Here is a 19,721-nt window from a genome sequence, read left to right on the forward strand (position 1 = left end):
CCACACATTTGCTAGTCTGAGCTTATTTGTGTAGTACATTTGTTAATTTCTACTCATTCTGCACCAAATAAAAATAACTTGGGGCAAAGACTCAAAAAAAAACTCCTTTACCACAGAAAAATAAGGCTTAGATGGGGCACAAAAATAACAGTGGACTTGACTCTACTGTGCATGCAGTAAGCTGAGTGTTCTCATCTCATTCCTCTTGTGTGGCACAGAAAAGAAGAGGAAAGGCTCACATGGATGGGTTGCAACATTTCAGATATCAATTTCTTTTATATTTTTAAGTTCATAAAGCTAAATGTGCCACCACTGACCAATGAGTACTGCAGAAATTAGGAGGTCTGGACAAATGGGAAGTGGTGTTCTACATGTTTTTAGATTAGTGCATCCCAGGAGAAATGACAACGTTGTGCTGCAACTGGAGCCTTGGCCCATTTCAAGATTTTAAAATTCAATACAAAGGTACAGTTTAGCAGGAAACTTGTAGAGACTGAAAATAAAGGAAAATGGGAATTAATATACACATCTGCACACATGTATTCACAAAGAAACTCAGATAGACTTGCTCTCTTGATTAACCAAGGAGTGATTTGTGGCAGAAGATTACACCAGAAGAGACATGTAAGACAAAAAATCCAATAACTGATCCGTTTTTTGACACAGACATTTGTTCTCCAGTGAAGAAAGGTGATGAGTTTCAATCAACATATGTAAAGGACCTCATACACTGAAAATGTATGAAAAAGAGCTCTTATGCCACAGTACTCTAAGAGGTATCCTAACTTACAACTCCCCTTGTTGAAAAGGTTCTGATTAACAGAAAATAAATTCCACCAATAATGCAAAAATACATAAAGTATCCCTTTACACTCAAGTTTTCTGCTTGCAACGACTTCAAATCCAAATCACCTTTTCATGAAGAAAAATGAGAACTTCCATGACTAAAGAACAGCACAGTGACAAATGTGGTCAATATTTCAAAAGCTGGCAAAGTGAAATCTCAGATATCAGAGAGAATTTAAATCTACCTCTACAGATTCTTAGAGATCGAGAAAGTTGATGCTAATCTGTAAGTACCACTTTGAAATGCTCATCTAGGGACTGCTCTGTGAAAAGTTTGTTCCTTCTTGTACTTCCCCAAAGAGCTTTGTTCCATAGTCAGAGCTTAGCTTGTGCTTGCACTAAAAAAACACTTGGGCCTGTTTTGTAGCTGATGGAGCTGTGCCAGTTTACATTAGACCTGTTATTTGATTCCTTCCTTCCAGCCCCTTCCACACAGAGACATGAAGAAAAGAATCCCTTTTATAACCTGTGCATCCTGCTCCACGCAGAAAGAACTAGAGTGGGCTTAATTATGACCCTGTGATGAATAAAAATGAGAGCCTTGCAGTATCATCATCACATCAGTTTTCTTTTTTTTAACCTCACATTTACAGCTAAGGTTAGTAATTTTCTCCAAGAAAAAAAAGTTATCAAAAAAGTAATCCATTATCACCATTAGAAAGACATTCATGGAAGCAGAAGGACAAATGAGGGAGAGAGAGCTCAAAATAGTAAAACTAAGACAAGACTTTCCCTTTAACCCCAGCCCATCACAGAAATTATGGTTTGTCAGAGGTAATGAAACGATAATTAAGCTGCACAGCTTCAAAGGATACAGATACTTAACTATGCATGGGGGCTGCTCAGAGGCTTCTCCTATATTGGAGAGTGCTGCTATAAATTATTAGGTATAATTACTTCTGTAGTTTTCCAAAGCTTTCTATAGCACTTATCTCCATAGCACGTGTGTTCTCCTTGACTCTGTGTCTCGAGGAATGAGATTAATTGGCCAACTTCATCTGGAAATGTTTTCCTAGTGCTACTGAAGGTTCAAGTATCCAGTTACTATCCCTGATATAGCTCACTTAGCACTTCTCTGTCCTTGTAATAAACTAGATCTGGAAAAGGTTTATATTTCCTTAATATTTTCCAGGCTCAAATTTCTTGTACATTCAAAATTGCTTCCAATCAGCATTGAATTAGCAGAGGATTCCTCAGAACCCAGACTTCTGCAGAGGATGTGGCCAGGGGAGAGGGAACACAGCCAGAATTCATGTCCCACTGATTCCCAGCTGTTGGACCAGTCATTCCAGTTGAGTGACAGCTGGCTGCTGCAGTTCCTACTGTGAACAGCCCAATATCCTCATGTGACAAGACTTTGGAGCACAAAGTCAACTTGAAGTCCCTTTTCCATCTATCCTTTGGGCTTGTGTGGGATTGAACTGCTCCAGAGAAAGTCTCAAGCACTCTGCTTTAGGAAGAAAATAGGGAAATATATGAAACATTATGCCACGGAAGAGATACAAATGGAGCTTGTATGCGGTGAAGTCACTTTCCTGCAGCACAGAATCTGTTTGTAAGGCTCTTGTATTCACTCCCCCCACCCTGGCTGTCATTTATCACGTGGATCACATTAACAGTCACTTGTTTTGATCTTAATATCCCCATCCCATGGAGGAAGCTCAGTCTAACTTCTACAGACACACAAAAATTACATGTTGATACAGATATATCAAATCATCAGATTATAATGGAGCTGAAGCAGATGGGATAGAAAAGCAACACATAACATTTTTCCCTACACATCTGTCCCACACCCTTGAGCTGAATTATTCCTGAAGCAAATTGGAGTTTTTCAAGGGAACCTTCAATAGTCAGTATGTTACTAGACTATCAGCAAGGCCTTCCCCTCTACACTGGCAGTTAGGAATGGAGCAGTAAATGCCAGAAAATGCAGAAAATGGAACCAGTAAAAAGAGGGATAAAGAGCAATTTTACAACCTTAAAAAGATTTTTCTCAGTTGTTTAGGCACAGTAATTTAAATGTTTCATTGTGGTACTGTAGTTCTGACTCAGATCTCCTACAGTTTGAGCTGAGTTTAGCCAGCACTGACAAAATTCAACAGTTAAGTACCTACTTATTTAAGAATCTTACTTTAAATGGGACAATTGACTAGCTGAAATACTTAACTGCAGATCCTCTAAGGGCTTGAACTCCTCCAGATGTTTCCCATGGTCATCTGCACTCATACTGGGGAACAGCTCAGAGTTTTAATTAATCCCTATTCAGGCAAAATGGTTTTTGACTTAAAATAAAAAAAAAATCTAAATTTAATCATTGCATTTTAAAAAATTTCAAAAGTAGATTTGATGCAACATGCCTCTCCATAAGAATTTGAGAAAAGAATGTATTTTCTTTTCTTCCTCCATAGTTACAACTAGGCTTGAATTTCACTTATACCCTCAAGCATGTTCTTGATATCTTGATCCTTTCTAAATGCTAAAAATTTGCTCAACCCTCCAGCTAATATCATGTATAGAAAGAATTGATTTGCAATTGCCATGTCCCCAGTTGTAACCTTTCTGAATCCACTGACTGTAAAGTTCCTGCATTAATAACTTCTTTCCAGTAACTCTGTGGGTCTTGAAAGACACCATTTTTTTCAAGGTCAATTTCACACCAACAAAATACAGCTGAAATGATGTATTCAGTGCCACTGTTCTATAATCTTTCATCAAATTGAAAATGGCTTTGAACTATTTGTTAAAATAGTGATAAAATTTAGTGATAGACTTCCTAGCATTTTTTTAAAAATAATCATAGAGCAGCTGCTCTACCCTGGCAGTTTGACTTTATTCTTTCGTAACTCTTATTAATGAGGACCTTTTCTGTCCTCGATTCCTCTGAAAGGCAAATAACTTTTTGAGTAACTGCAGCCTGGAAAAAGATCACATTTCATATCATCTTTAGCACTTGTATAGAATGATCCACACCCAAAGTGCTGTAGGAACACCATCTCACCAACCCTGACAACAGCCTCAGGATGTAAACATTATCCAGATCCAGATACTGTACAACTGAGTGGACTGAAGCAAGGTGGTCAGAGACCCACTGGTAAAACCATGGCACAAAATTCCAAGATCAGTCCAAATGTCAACCTTCTTACTTCTCTTGCACACTCTGGGGTTCATCTCCCATTTAAAGTGAGACAATGTCCAAACCACTGTCATCCTCACTTTACCATCACAAATTGCTGCCAGGAGTCTACAAAACACAGCTGGTGGGTTTCTAAAATGCATCCGAGACCAAGGCAGACAGGGAAAGAACACCAAAGTTTTGTATGGATTTCTGTATTTCCTGAGGGCAGAGTCATGAATCAACCCCACTCCTCTGGTTTCTGCTGTGGGACTTCTGCAGAACTGCCTTTTTCTTCTTCTCCAGACACATTCCCTAGCATTTCAGCAGAAGCATTCAGAACTATGCATAATAAAGAAATACATAAAATCACAAGGCATCTTTTGAGCAGCCCATCCTGAAAACTGTTTGGCAGGCATTTCTATCCCAGAATGGCTTCCCCACATTTTCTAACCCTCCTGCCTACAGCAAGTGTTCATTCAGCTCTGAACATAAAACTATTCTTCAGTGATTCGTTCCTCAAAATGTTTTCAGTGTGTTTGGGGGTTTTTTTTTGAAGCAGGTAACAAATATTTTTTTGTTCTGTGGATTTGCTGCCATATTTGCCATTTTCTTGCTGGCAAACCCCAGCATTGCATTGCTTATACGAGGACGTTGTTGCTTTATTACTAAAATATACCAAGCCAGCATTAGGAAAAAACATTTGCTCTTTATGAACTAAGTCATACAATTTGGTATATGTTTGCATGGATGTATTTGAAACAGTAAGAGCTTGCCTACCTCACAACCTCTCCATGAAAGACACCTTAAGGATTATAAATTGCTATGGCATATTATCAGCCACACTGAAAATATTTCCACAGATGTCTTGAAATAAAAAGGACACTGAGCATCTTGAATTACCAAAACTAATCCTAGTCATGGGTTGTGGACAAATTTAAGCACAGTTTGTGTGATTTAGTTGGAACGCATTTCAGCCTTCTAATTTGCATATTTTCAGCTTTAAGTGGCTCTGTAAAAAAGCTTTGCTAAGAAAGGTTGCACCCCTACTGAGCATCTATTTTCAATCCTTTCACTCACTCACAGTGAACTCCTGTCAGCCCTCCAGACATCTCATCCAACTGATTGCTATCCTACTGACACTCCCCAGTTCCTTCTGAGCCACACGATTACTTTGATACCAGTGACTGCTAATCAAAACATAGTATTTTCTGCATAGCCATAGACATTACAAACATTTTGCAGAAAATTTAAATCAAGGAATCGATGTCTTTTTACAGTAACTTTGTTTGTGATACTGCAGGAGATGAACCATGTGGAAACCAAACCTAAGAATCTTAATCCAGGACTGCCAGGGGAGCTATTTGCTTCCCTTTGAGGTCAGCTCAGTGTAATTCATACTTTCCTAATCTCTTTTTCTGGTTTCTGTCTCTGCAGGTGAGTTCTACTTTCTCCCTTTTCAAAAAGGAAGATACAAATTGACTTCTAACACTTTATAGGAATCTGATGATTTTTTTAAAGAAAGAACTGGATTTCTATTTAGAAAAATGAAGAAAGAAGGAAAGCCTTTCACTTTCCAATTTTGACCACATTCCAAGCAACCTGATGAGCTTCTTTACAACTGGATCAAAACCAAAATACCCACAAACACTACATTCCAAAGGGAATAATTCTTTCCAGCTTTTATTGTCAGTCTCCTCCTCCTTCAAACCATTTATTTCTCTCTTCAGAAAAGCTACTGCTCCCAACTGAGGAAGAAGTAGCCATCAGTTGTAATAACCATAACAGCTATTATCCAGCTTGATTGTTTTTAGGGGAGGAAGTAGATTTTCCCATTTGTTCTCTCCAATGAATATAAAAGGTCAATACCATAGTTTGTCAGTATCTCCACTGGCTTTCTGACAGGAAAGCAATCCAGCAATATTTCTGTTTAGTACAGAAGAATTAATTCTGCTGAGATACACTGTCTACATTCCCTCATGTAAGTAAGACAGATGCCCTCTTCTTGTGACATCATTTTCATTTCACTTAACCAGTGCTTTCAACCTACTGCTTATTACTAAGAAGTAACTTAAGTCTTATTATTCTGAATTCAGATTAGAAACTTTAATCCTAAAACAAACACTGTGAAGATTTTGCTACAATAGATGGAGAATGTCTTCAATATTATTTTTTAGACAAGACGTAAAAGTCTCCCATAGCACCCACAGGAAGTCAGATCTGCCCAGTTCTGGTAGGGTTGGCATGTCTTGTATTTTACTGGGATGTCTCCTACCCAAAGTCATACCCATTAAATGACCTCCTCTAAGCAAAGTTTTGTAGGAGCCAGGCCCTTACCAGTAACAGAAAAGTAAAAGGAAGCTGGGTCTTTCATGATTATTTGGGATTAAGCCTATTGCAAAGACAAAATAAGAGTGGTAAACTGAGAAGAAAAAAAAAAAACAAAACAAAACAGCACCTTAGTAAGATGATGGGAGTCAATTCTTTGATAGGCTTGGTGTCCTAGCCAAAACTACAAAAAGGAAAACAAAACAAAACAAATCAAGCTCTAAGCCTGACACTTCCTCCATCCCTTTGATGCCCCTTTCCTCTGCCAGTTTCAACTGAAGAAGGTACTTTTGCTCCAGCCTTTGGTTTGCACAGTGCTGTCAGCTTTTTTTAGCACAACCAGCTCCAGAAATTACCTCTTTTCATCGTCAAGGACAGCAATGATAATGGATTTTATTTCAAAAGATATCATGGGGAAATTTATGTTTTTAAAGATGCCTCTGAATCTGTGAGAAGCCAAAAAAGCCCAGCTACTTTAATGTAGAAAATTTAGAGCCTTTTCCAATAACTGTAATGTAAGTAAAATGCCAGAATGCCAAATCATTGTCCAGTGCAGTCACCTCATTCAGTGGTGCTGCACGTTATGGAAGATGCACCTCACTGCAGGTTACTATAACACAGTCAGAACTTCAAGAAAAGCAACTGGAACTGAATCTTAAAAGAAGAGAGCAAAAATGCAAGTTTTATAACTCATGCCAAAAGCCAATAGTAGCTACAATCCAGAGTCATCAAAGCAAATGAGCTCTCTCTCACAAACACACTGTCACTCAGGTCACTACTACTGACTGACTTCGAGATTCCTCTTAGGTGTAACCTGTCTCTCTTGTAGTCTTGACAGTGTATGTGTTGCCTGCCTGTCCAAAGTTATGAGATTAAGAAATACAAGTAGAAAGAACACTGCAGATGACAAATGCATCCTTCTCAAATGCACACTCTCTAAATTTAGACAGACTGTAGCGTTTTTGAAGGTGAGAAAAAACATAAAATCTTACAGCATCACACAACAATAATTGAAAAACTAAATAAAAAGAAGCCTCTAAGAGATGTAAAAATTATGTAAAAATATATAATTAATAATAATCATGTTCCTATACTTTCAGAGAAAACAGGGAAATAAACTCACTGAAAGATAAATACATACAGTATTTAGCCAATAAAGAACTAAGGTGTTCAGCCTCAGAGGGAAACAGGCAATGGCTCCAAAGCAAAAAAAAAGCTGCATTAAAGTTGTGTACAACAATATACTGTGATTTCTTTAACATCTATTTTATTAAATTAGAAAATTACCGGATTAAGATTTTAAAAAAAGAAAAAAAAAAGAAAACTAGAAAACTGTCTCAATTCTATGGATGTGGCACTGTAGTCTACACCCTACAGGCCTTCTCTTTTACCTCTTCAAAAGCAGTAACTACAATGAAAGGGGACACACCAGCTAACTAGGGCTAAGGGCTTTGTACAGGATTTGAGAGACCAAGGCTGTATTCCCAACCCTGTTAACAGGCTGCTGATGACCTTGGTTAAATCTGTCCAGGCAAGACCCCAGAGCAGAGTGCAGTGCAAATTGTTCTCTAACATTCAAGCCCCTTCTCTGCCTGAGGACACACCAGCCTTGCTTTTATCCAGACTTCTTTCTCGCTGGTCTACAATGCACAAGGGACTCACAGGTATTCACAGCAGCTTCAGAGCTACCCAGAGACTCTGCGCTCCCGTAAGGCTGTGTGGGATTAACAACCCCTCCAGGGACACAGTGCTGCCTGCTTCAATACCCTGAGGATCACAGCACAGACATGCCCATGCCTTCCCTTCCAGCTGTACAAAATAAAGCCATTTCTACAAAACAGACTAACGGAGGTAAATTTCCTATCAGCTAATCAAAGCAGCTCCCCTCAATATGGATCCCACTCCAGGACCAACATCCTCTTAGATAACAAATCTCCCTATGTTGTTTCAGGAGGGTTCTTAAGCCATTCAACATTGTGGATCCTGCTACCTGACAAAATCCCTAAACTCTTTCATGCACCATGACCATGGCATTCCCATATTTCCAATTATTATACATATGCTGGGATATTCCAGGTCTGAAGCAAGAACTATATAAATACCTCAGACTGAATCCTAATTTGGGACCATCGTCTCCCAGGAGGTTTTTCTATCATCAGCTGAAGGAGGTGGCTGAATAACAATACAATATTTCTGACTGGCCACACACAGATTGACACTTTCTTTTCTCCTCTATCATGGCAAGTTAACTAACAAAGCAGTAAGTAAATCTACATACATAAGATCCACACTGGCAGAAATATGAGTTTAGTGTGAGCTAGACATACATGAAAGTCATTCCTACTAATAGGCACACTTCAAGCAGTCAACAGTGCTTTGAGTCTAACATTAAGGAGTGTGAAGACACAGCCATAATCATTCCACATTAATTCAGCTCACAAGATGAAGGTCAGGAGACAAAAAGCAATGGAAAATTAAAACCAGTACCTGTCAGATGGAAAAGGACAAAACCAGTTGGAAAATAATTTTATTTTTCAAACTTCTAAGAAAAATTACAGTCAACAGTGGCGTAAAAAAAAAAGAAAATTAAAAAAAACACACCCTATAAAAAAGGTTGACATAATTTTTCAAACTATAGCATCAAATGAAGTTACAGAGAGACAAGCAAACAGTGAAATTCTATTTGTCAAATTAGTATTTGAAAGCAAGTAGTTGAAAATGTAATGTCTAATAATAAATCTCTACATCTTACTGAGAAATCCCATAACAATCCAACATTCTGAGCTTAAAATGTACTTACAATACACAAAGAATTCATCTCTGCAATCATCAATAGCACTGAAACCACCAAGGCAAAAATTATATAGCAAAGGCACACCTTGTGATGTTAGTAAAAGACATCTTGAACACACTACAATAACATACAACAAAGAAAAACACCCTGCATGCTTGCTTATTAATCCCCAATGTCTAATATGAAATACAATATAGAAATAATGTTTAGTGCTTTCTTCATGCTGGTTCTATTCTTCATTCACAGCAAAACAAAGGCTTCCTTGCCCTACTTTCTGTGTGGACCTTGGCACTACCCCAGGGATGTTCTCCCTAGGTTTATCATCCTTGTCACGAGTGGAGCAGGTGGTTCACAACCCAGTCAGTCCCAGTCATTAACTCCACCACACCTTCCACACTTGCACATCTTCATCCTGCAACCTGTCTCCAACTCTTCACATGCTGAACTACAACACACACAGACAACATGCCCAAATCTAACCTCAATTTGCCAAAGTTTACATACAAGGCAGAAAAGAAACAAATCCTTACATCCCTTGTTGCTGCTGTAGACTTTCCTCTATTCTGGTCACTCACTCACTTGAAAAAGTTGGCATTTAAAAAATATAATTAATTTCATTAACAACTTAACTTGAATTTACAGAGGAGCTCCAAACACTGTTATTCTAAAGACTTTTGAACATGAATTTGAATAAAAGTGAAAATCTGCTGTCTTCATTAATCCACAAATCCTGGAACTAGGCTCCTGGCCTTAACTACATCTTGAACATATTCTGTTCAGAGCACAAAGAATAAAGAATACTTTTTAGTCACAGCATATGGATTTATGCTTTTACTGAATTCATTATAAGAAAAGGCCAAGAACATGTCTATTAAATGCTGCTGAAATAGCTTACCTTGGTGCTTCAAGACAATGTAACAAAAGGTTGGGTTTTTCTTTCAAAAGTAGAAACAAACAAACCCATTAATCATTCCATTCAATGAGACTTCTTCTATGAAAGTTTACAAGTGTGTAAAAAAAAAAAAAAAAAAAATAAAGAAAAAAGAAAAAAAGGGAAAAAAAGAAGATATGCATATCTTATTAAAACAGGAGATAGGAGGAGTCACACCAGTGTTTCCCTCACTAAATTTGTCTAAATATTCCTTAAATTTCTTCCAACTTAACACAGCTGGAAACACCATGAAACCTGATAGCTCTTACCAATAAAAGATGTGGGTGTGTGTATGTTCTTGGGGTCGACAGGGAGATTGGAGGAAGGATTGGAGAAGGAAGGATTATATGCTTTGGCTTTGAAGATACACAATGGAATTGTCCTTTTCATCTTCCTGTCTGCTACAGATATCCATGGTAAACTTTGATAAATTCATGTCTAAACCAACCATTCAAATTACCCAGAAACATTTAGACCACGTGAGCTAACTGTACCATAAATGATTATTTTCTCACTGCCTCTAACATGACCATCTTGGAGATTTCTGATCCCAGAGCAGAGCTCTTCTAGGACTCAGTCTTGTGCTTTTTTCCCAATTTATAACTCGAGGCCAGCAAACACAGGAAGCCAGCAGCAGATACATTGCTGTGCACCCTGCTGCCTGCACTTCAGAAATAAATAAGAGGCTGAATCTCAGGCCCTTGGACCCAGCTTTCAGAATTAGGCCAGAGGGCTGGTGAGTGCCTTTGGTACTGATGGCTGGAAACCATGGCCTTGGAAAAACAGTGATCCCAATGATTAGCAGAGGCACAACCATACCTGTCACACCATCACCTCCCTACCCTCCACGTGCTGCAACATCCAAGCTGCTGTTCCAGAGGCTGGGCAAGCACCTCAAGCAAACAGCATTTTCTAGTTTTCAGACATGTAAAGGTATTTAGTGATGCAAATGCATGAAATACCTCATCAGAAGAATATAACCCCTCAAACCTATATTTTTTCTTTCAGAATTTACTATACCATAAGCCCTTTATGTAGCAATGATTTCTATAACCCACATGCTCAATTAAAATCTCCACACTTCAATGTCAATACTTCATTCCTCAAACAAAAGTCTCTCTTGCTGAATACCTGCTTCATACATTCCTTAATTTGAGTGCTCCCTGTAACCTTCCCAGCCTTTTGACAGCTCACCAGTACAAACAGCATTCCCTTCTTTGAGTTTAGTGAATTCATTCACCAAGAAGGTCTTCTCCAGATAAGTAAAAAAAGAAATGCTTCCCCTGTGCAATTTGCAACCAATGCACAAAGCTTATTGCCATAAAATCCAAGAAGTTAGCAGTGTCAAAAAAAACCCAACCCAACTTGTGGGAATATCAGTCATAATAACAGATACTGGCAAAGCTGGTTAAAAGGCATATGAATTTCCATGATTCTGGTTTTAAGACTGGTGATCAAGCATATTTTTCTTGTGAACTGACTGTCCTGGTAGTACACCACTCATGAATTTTTGTATTCCTCCCTCTAAAGTATCTGTTCCTAGCCAGTTATAAATATAATACTGGATTAGTTGATCTGCTTTGGATTCCCATGCTGACTCGACTATCTTCTCTTTTCCCAATGAGTTGCTGTCTGGCTTCCTGTGCAAGACATGCTCAAACTACAATCATAAATTAAAAAAAAAAAAAAAGAAAATCAGTAAAATAGAAAATGCGTACTGCGGTCACATTAAGAGCAGTACAGACAACTTGGCCTCCTGTCTTTACTCTTTGAAATACCAGCAGTAAGACAGATCAGTGTCCTCTGTGCTAAATTACTATTATATAACAAATTCAGTCCCTCTGTCCTCTCATGTACAGGTAAAGCTTCTGTCTCTGTAAGCCACTCACCTATACCCAGAACCAAAACTGAGCAATTTAAAACTAGAGATTGGGGCCTTATGTTGTTCAGTGTTTTCTTGATCAGGCAGATTTTGAGACTATTGTATGTGAAGCCTCTCAACTTGAGCATAAACAACACTGAAGTTATTACCAATACATACTATAAAGAAAATAACAGTATTTATGACTTGCACCTTAAGTCATTTTAAATTAATCATGCTAATTAAATAAGGCTTCTTAGCATCTGCTTAATTTTAGGTATTTACCTTTAGTCCACCACAGATTGGACAAGCTGAAAAAAGAGCTCTTTTCATCCCAAGGTGGGGGCTACATGTGTCATAGGGGTCAGCTGAGGCCCCACCAGATGGTGACAACTCACTACTTTTGGATTCTGACACCTGTCCTTGTGGTTTTCTGTCTGACCACCTCGAAACAAAATCCACATATGTCTCATCACTTGAGTCCTTGCTGCTTTCGGAGAGTAAGGATGAAGGCCTTCCTCTGTTCTGGCTGTGTTCGGGTACTCTTCGTGCTTCCAAGGGTGGTAGTAGCAGTTTTGGGTCATTAACACCTTGAGGTGACAGGGGCTGGTCCTTGGGTAGTGTGGAATCTGTGCTCTTCGGCTGCACATCTTTAGAAGCTGCCTGTAACAAACTCCTGGGTGTATCATAAATATGTCTGAGAGAGCTGGGAACTTGATACTCTGATCCCACACCCCTCTGGGGCTCACTGTGAGGACAAGTACATAAATTCTGATCTGAAGGAAAGTTCAATGGCAAGCTTAGCAATGATCCAAAGTCATCACCATGGCAAATGTCCAAGCTCCCAGCATAGGAAGAGAAGCTTCCAGAGTAAGAGGAGTGACTACCAGTAGCTATTCCACTGTCAGAAGAACTCTGACGACCTATTTCCTGTAGCTGTCTGGATCGGAGAGGCTTTGGAAGAGGTTTTGTGGTGCCCCGTGCCCCTTCTGGGAGAGTCTTTTCTTCCCCAAGATGAATTCCCTTTGCAGCTGCCATTCCATGGCTCTCTTGAGAAGTGCTGGCTGAAGACTGCTCAGGCCAAATTGTCAGCCTGCTCCCAACACTAACATCTGAGTGGCTGGTATCTGAAGATGAGCTTGAAAGACTCCTGTCATCTCCTAGAAAAGAGGGAAACACATCAGCCTATGTGTAAAACACAATCAACAGACTGAAGCATGACAAGTGTGTACAAATTCTACTATAACCCTACCACCTGATGGAACATAAGACATTCAAGGCTTTATTTTTAGAATTAATGCACCAAATTTTCCCCTTTTCAACCATATTTTACTCCTATACAGTTAATTGGTTTTATTTAGATACATCTATCACAAGGAACAGTCACAAATTCCCATGCTCAGAAAAGCTGAGGATCCTCTAAAGAAAACCTTGCTATTGTAACCCAAAGCCATATAAGACACTCCCACATTTCTGTTTGGTCTGAATCAAATGATTATGTTATCTGTATCTTTTTCCTCTATTTAAATCTCATCAAAATGACAGCAAAGTGAATGCTAGAGACCACAAAAATCAGCTTAAAACTGTCCTCTTCTCCTCTCTGAGCTATCCTATCCTGTGCTTCTTCCTAATATCCATGCCAAATGCAACCATGTATCACTGCAACAGTCAAAAATGAGAAGCATTTTATATTTACACACATATGCATATTTCTAAAGCCTTGGAAGGAAGGAATACCACTTATTCTTATTTAATTAAAGGTATTTCTTACCTCCACTGCCCTGACGACTTGTATGGGACAGCAAACTCAAGCGCTTTTCAAGTTGCAAAGCTTCATGAGTCAATCTTTCTTCTGAATAGGCTGGATTTGTACTTGGATCTTAAAAGAAAAAAAAAAAAAGTAAGAGAAAATAAATAAATACATATGAAGAAATAAGCAAAAATATATAGAAAAAGAGAGGAATAAAAAGACATAGGCTCAAATTAAATACTCTGTTCTTATGTTTGTTCTTCTACTACAAGGGAGGAAAAAAAATGAACAGGAAAGATATGGGACAATCTACCATCAAGTAATCCTGCAGAAATGCTACATAGTAAGTTATAATTGAGCATCAAAACCATTCAGAGATTATGCCAAATATCTGTAAGAGTTACCAGCAGGGGAAGAACCCTAAAGAGCACATCACCAAAACAACTACAGAGACAAGTAACATCCAGCAAGCCTTAGGAGCTGAAAACAAATGGGACCCATAAAATATGTCCTGATATCATGGAATTCGTTGGGAATTTTACTGTCTAAAAAGACCAAATTTTTCATCCTCCAAATTTACAAATCTACATCATGAGGTCACAGCAGTTAAACTGTCGGATACCTTCCAATGCCAGTCATCCGTGTACAAAGTCATTACTTTCAAGTTTGATGTCCAAAATGTCATTAAGTACAGAAATCAAATATTAAATAAGCAACCTGGTAGCTCTCCATATTTACAAGACAAATTAGAATGGCAAAAAACACTACTAAAATTTACTATATTTTACTCTATGAGGATTTTTCCCGTACATTTTAATGAGTTTGCCATTTTGGCTGAAATTAGTTCACTGAAGAAGGCTCCACCCATTCCAGTAGAAAGAGAAAGACCAAAAGTTACACAGAAGGTAGAAGAAATTTCATGAGAAAAATAGGCCAGTTTCCTCTAAAATATCTTGTCTCCAGCCAGGCACAACAATGAATCCAGATGTTGGAAGTAAACATAACCATTATTCCAAGAAAAAACTTAGATTTCTTCATACAGCACTGACAAGTGTGTCATGTTCAGTAGTTTCAAAAGATACTATCTGCTGATACTGTCTGTCAACATCAAAAGGTTCAGTAGCTCTTACTAACTCTATAGTCAATTAATGAGAGACAAAACAAATTAGCTTCTTCATAACTGCTGCTCTTGGATGTCAGATCACCTGGGTAGTAGTAGCACACCACAAAAACATTTAGTCACTGAATCACTGAACAAGAGGGGGGGAAAGGATGAAAAGGGATATATGTTGATGTGGTTGTGTTAGTAAGATAAAAACAAACTTGAATTATGAAATAAAAGCTTCATTTTCATTCCAGGTCTTTCAATTTAAAAGACTTGGGCTGATGGTGTCAACATAGCCCTCAAAGCAAACTCACAATCAGCTAAAGATTATTTCCAGGTGAGCTGAAGCTCCATGGGAGTCCCTACATCAACTACCTGAGAAACAAGCTGCCACATCCCTCCACCCTAACTTCATTCACTTTTTGACCTGTGCTGGAGAGCGTGTTACAGGAGAAAAAGTGACACTGCTGAACTTCCTTTCCCAGGTCCAAGGGTTTTCCATCTTTGGCAGTCAGCACCCTGGATAAGATCAGCAGAACAGGGCAGACACACAGAGTCCTTCTATAAGAGCATGTGTTGGAAATTAAAGATCTTCTAACAGGAATAAGGCAGCAATGGCTGTGACAAACAGGTTCTGTGACCTGTGTCCCCCAGCTGAAACAGTGCTCAATGTCAGTGTCTGCTGTCTTCCAAACTTGACTTTAAGAATAAAAAGAGGACTGTTTGATATGTATTATTTTGTTAGGTTTCCATTCCTATTTCCCCTGCAATATAATCCGTATTAAGCTTTGACTGGTTCAAACCTGTGCAACTGCTTACTCAAATGAAACCCCCACTGCTTCCATATGGATCCCTGCCAGAAGGAATTCAAGATTTAGCCACCAGCACCTATGGTGCAACCCAGACGGGTCTGTGCAAAGATCTTCTCAGTGACAGAGTGTTCAGGCTGCTGCTTGAATCTATTTTTGAATGTCCTCTGCTCCAGTTACTCTGCTGTATATAACTAAATATCCTTATGTCCAAAAAGGTTTAACAAAGATGTTCTATGAGCACCTTTAGTATAAAGCTGGCATAACAAATCAGCAAATTAGTGAAAGCAAAATCCAACAGACATTAACCCTTCCCACAGAAAAGAACTATCAATAGGAAAGATCTTTACACTTTCCTCAGAATAGGATTACTTGATAAATACAGAATTTTTGAATGTTACTAGGGCATACACACTACTATTTTCTTAGTTACTGATCTCTCTTTTACAAACAGCAAAAGATAAAATTTAAAAAAAAAACTACCTGGTCAGTCAGCTGATCTTACAAAAATGGCTTTTAATAAAATACGAGATGAGGAGGTAGGAGGGATGCTGAAGCAAATCAGGGGTGTTGTATTTTGCATGTTCATTTGCTTCTAGAAGACTAATTTCCCATAAGCTACACAGCTACAGACCACAACAGGTATCATCCCACCTACATGAAACCTCTAGGCATACTCTGTCTGACAGCACTGATAACTTTTTTGGTTCAACTTCCCCTTAAGGAGTGCCTATGTAATAAAATGTGCACATAAAATTGGGTTAATAGGTCCTGTGACCTCTCATTACCCAGTTTTCTGGAAGATTAATTAGAAAAATCCCTCCTCATCAAATACTAGGAAATATCTAGAGAGACAAGTTCAAAACCATCCAAATATATAGAGACTTTAAGCCTTAGGAAAATATTAAAAATAGTTTTCCATCAGTCTGACTGAAGTGGTTTTTTTACCTTTCATCTTCTCTGCTTATAAGACTACTTATAAGCCTCTAAATAATTGTAGTAATTTGCTGTATTATAAACTCAGGAGAACAGAAGCAACATGACCAGTACTGAGACAACTGTCCAAGGAAGTTCAGGCAGCTTCTGCCCACACAGTGTTCTACAGTATCTCAAACAACTCACAGAGCAATTAGTAGCTCATTTCCCAAACTCTAAACAAATGTATCTTATAATATGATTTACTCCCATGTAATCTAGGCAGATAGATCGACTGAGCTAAGAAATTTTAGCATTTATCATTCAATTTTATCACTTTCCAAACAAAAATGGACCTCCTACTAGGAAGAAAAATCTTTTGTGTGAGGCAATCACTGAAATCTTAACACTGGTTTGGGACAAAGGGAGGAATTACATCAAATTCTGCTGGACTAAAAATGCCTCTGATGGAGACTTTATTTTTATATTACGTTGGTGGGTATTCATTAGAGCCACATCAGCTGTTCGTTGTGGGAGATTTTGAATACTTTGCTAACATACGAACAATGTGTCACAACAATTCAAACCTCCAGGGTTGTTCAGTAAGCACCTGTCAGGGAAAAATATATTCTATTAAGTGAATTCAGCAGCTATCTAAGCTATGCTGGATCATATGCATCTTTAAAAATGCAGCAGTGGTTAATTACATCTCTAAACCAAGTTAGGCTGAACATCTCTCCTTTCCTTCTTCCTTTGTAACTGTAGGAACATCTGCAGACCAGGCCTGGACCCTCACCTTCATGCTAACAACTCCACACCTTGTAAGATACCTGGAGGAATGAAAAGATGTCCTAAAAGTTTGAGGAAGATCCACTTGGCAGAGATACTGCAGAAGGCAGCCACAGAGCTGTCTTGCAATGGCCAAAGGTGTATCAAGCTTCAACAAAAAAGAAAGAGATCAGAGAGATCCTCAGCAAGCAACACTGCACACTCTCCAGTCAGTCACAAAGCAGCCTGAAAAAGCTTCCAAAATTGAGGGCATCAAGACTATCAACATTACACTTGGGGTCTTTCCAGCCTGCAGGACTAGACTGTCTCATAGCCTTTGCCAAATTTAGAGAGTACTGATCTGCTCACTGACCAGAGGTATCACTGATCAGCTGCTGGGACTTTGCTGTGTTTGTGTTTGGCATTCAAGATGCATTTTGCTACTGAAAAGAAGGAATTCGATGCACACCTGATAAATGTTTCTCAAATAATACACATGATTAGATTACAAACTATGCAACCAGCAATTCGTTACTCTGTCAATACCTAGGCTTCTGTCAAGATAATAAAAATTCTCTGGTCTCTCTTCTCAAGAAAAAGTTGCAAGTTGCAAGTAGCCAATAACAGCAAAAATTTTCCAGCTATTAGCTGGGGAAAACACACCAACCCAAGACAATAACAACATCTTGTACACTCTTTTTAGTCCTTTATTTAAAACACTACACTGCCTACAAACATTTACAGATACCTACACTACCTTTGCATTCCCACTCATTGTCATATGTGTTAAATTTGAGACCTGATCATGCAGACTCCAACAAATCAAAACCTGCACTCAGCTAATGGGGTTGAATATTTTGGTGCAATTTTACAGAACACCTAAATTAAGTACCAGACAGTATTAAATTCTAAAACATCAAATGTTCTTTTCTTTTTTATTTTGGGTGTACACATAAAAGAATTAATTTTGTCGTGAGAACATTCACATTCATTTGATACCCATTTCCAAAAGCCACAGAATAATTCAGGTTGGAAAGGATCTCAGGAGTCCTCTAGTCTAATCTACTACTTCCAAAAGGAAAGCTATGAGAGATTGGACTGGATGTTGATGCTTTTCAAAGTTCAGTCAAGTTTGAGTTCCACTGCACAGCTTTTTATTGCAGAAATCATGTCTGTTATAAAAACACCCAACTTTTAAGGAAGTGAGACTTTTTAAAAAAAAAAAAACCACAATCCTGAAAAGATGTTAATATTGTACTTGAGCAAATATCCCTAATACATGCAGCTTACTAACTCCTTTTGGACACTGGGCAGTTTACATTTGGTTAATGTAAAATAGGGAGTAAAAGCGAGAAAACTGGTAATTTTCCAGCCCTCTTTAAACCAGTTTATCATTTCCTATTAGCATCACACTAATACTTAAACATTTCATCACTCCACTTAACCATATGGTCAAGCTGTTTGTACAGGAAACCATGGGCTTCATCCTTACCCTTTTTCCAAAGGCAGACTAAGCAGATGTTGGATGCACAATCTCTCTACATTGCATTTGTTCCATAGGCATTGGTAACCCAAAACACTCTCAATGTGACATTTTTGTCACCACATTACACTCTTCTCTATGTACATCCCCCTTTTGTATTTTCCTTTCTTGACAATATCTAAAAGTTACTCAACCATATTTCATGTTTCAACTGGAAAGGTACAGGCAACAGCAAATTTAAATAGTGAACTGTGGAGAGAGGGGTGCTTCCCATAAAAATGGCTAAATTACAGAAAAGAAGAACATTGCACATACAAAGCATAATTGAGTCTGCACGGCATCCTGCACTGCAGTAAACGGCAGCAAAGTTGACTACATGATTTTTGGTAGAATCCCCAGTCTGGAAGTTTTGATCTAGTTACCTGAGGTGATGATTTTATAACTAAACCTTTCAAAAGATTGGATGAATTTCAGTACTCTTGTCAGATACATTATGTAACTGGTAGAGACTATTCAAGCAATCCAATGCATTCTGTGTTACAGCACTTGATAAAGAAAATTAGTTTATGGATGAATCACTGGTGTTGTACATGTGCCTTAAACAGGTCTGTGCAAGTTTCTGCATGGGATAATAAATGAAGGAGAACATAAAGACAATTATTTTCTCTGAAGGGACGTGTACATAGGGAATGTCAACGAACCAGAAGAGACAAGAATAAAGAACTAGAGAAATGGAAGTTAGAGGGATCAAAGTAGCCTGGAGAAGGGCTACAGAGGAGTTTGACAATAACATGAGCTCAGCTCCCTAGAGAACTCTGCTCCTGTCCAGGGAAACAAAGAGAAATCAAGTGGCTCACTGCATCTTCTCCTCATTTTAGCAGCAAGTCCATCAAGCACAGAAGTAAAATAAAAAAGACCTCAGAAAAGAGGGCTTCCCTTACAGAAATCACCAAATCATACCCAAAATGTTCCACACCCACTTTATGCACTTCAGTGAGGTCAGAACTTTTGAAGGA

The 19,721-nt window shown here is 38.4% G+C and overlaps 1 protein-coding gene across 4 annotated transcripts in view; it reads right to left on the reverse strand.

Annotated features, from left to right (window-relative positions):
- The window catches only part of DOK7 (docking protein 7), a 55,950-nt gene that overhangs the window by 19,845 nt on the left and 16,384 nt on the right, over positions 1-19,721 (reverse strand). For 3 of the 4 annotated variants that reach the window (XM_030450374.1, XM_030450372.1, XM_030450376.1), the window contains exons 6-7: positions 13,647-13,754; positions 12,161-13,035 (exon numbers count right to left, since the gene is read on the reverse strand). In XM_030450374.1, coding sequence (XP_030306234.1) covers positions 12,161-13,035; positions 13,647-13,754 — 983 coding nt within the window. Of the gene's footprint in view, positions 1-10,153; positions 11,675-12,160; positions 13,036-13,646; positions 13,755-19,721 lie in introns of those variants that run through there. The other variant, XM_030450375.1, reaches the window with a different exon arrangement.

Source organism: Calypte anna, chromosome 4B, assembly GCF_003957555.1.
Source record: "Calypte anna isolate BGI_N300 chromosome 4B, bCalAnn1_v1.p, whole genome shotgun sequence".
In the NCBI taxonomy this organism is placed as follows: Eukaryota; Metazoa; Chordata; class Aves; order Apodiformes; family Trochilidae; genus Calypte; species Calypte anna.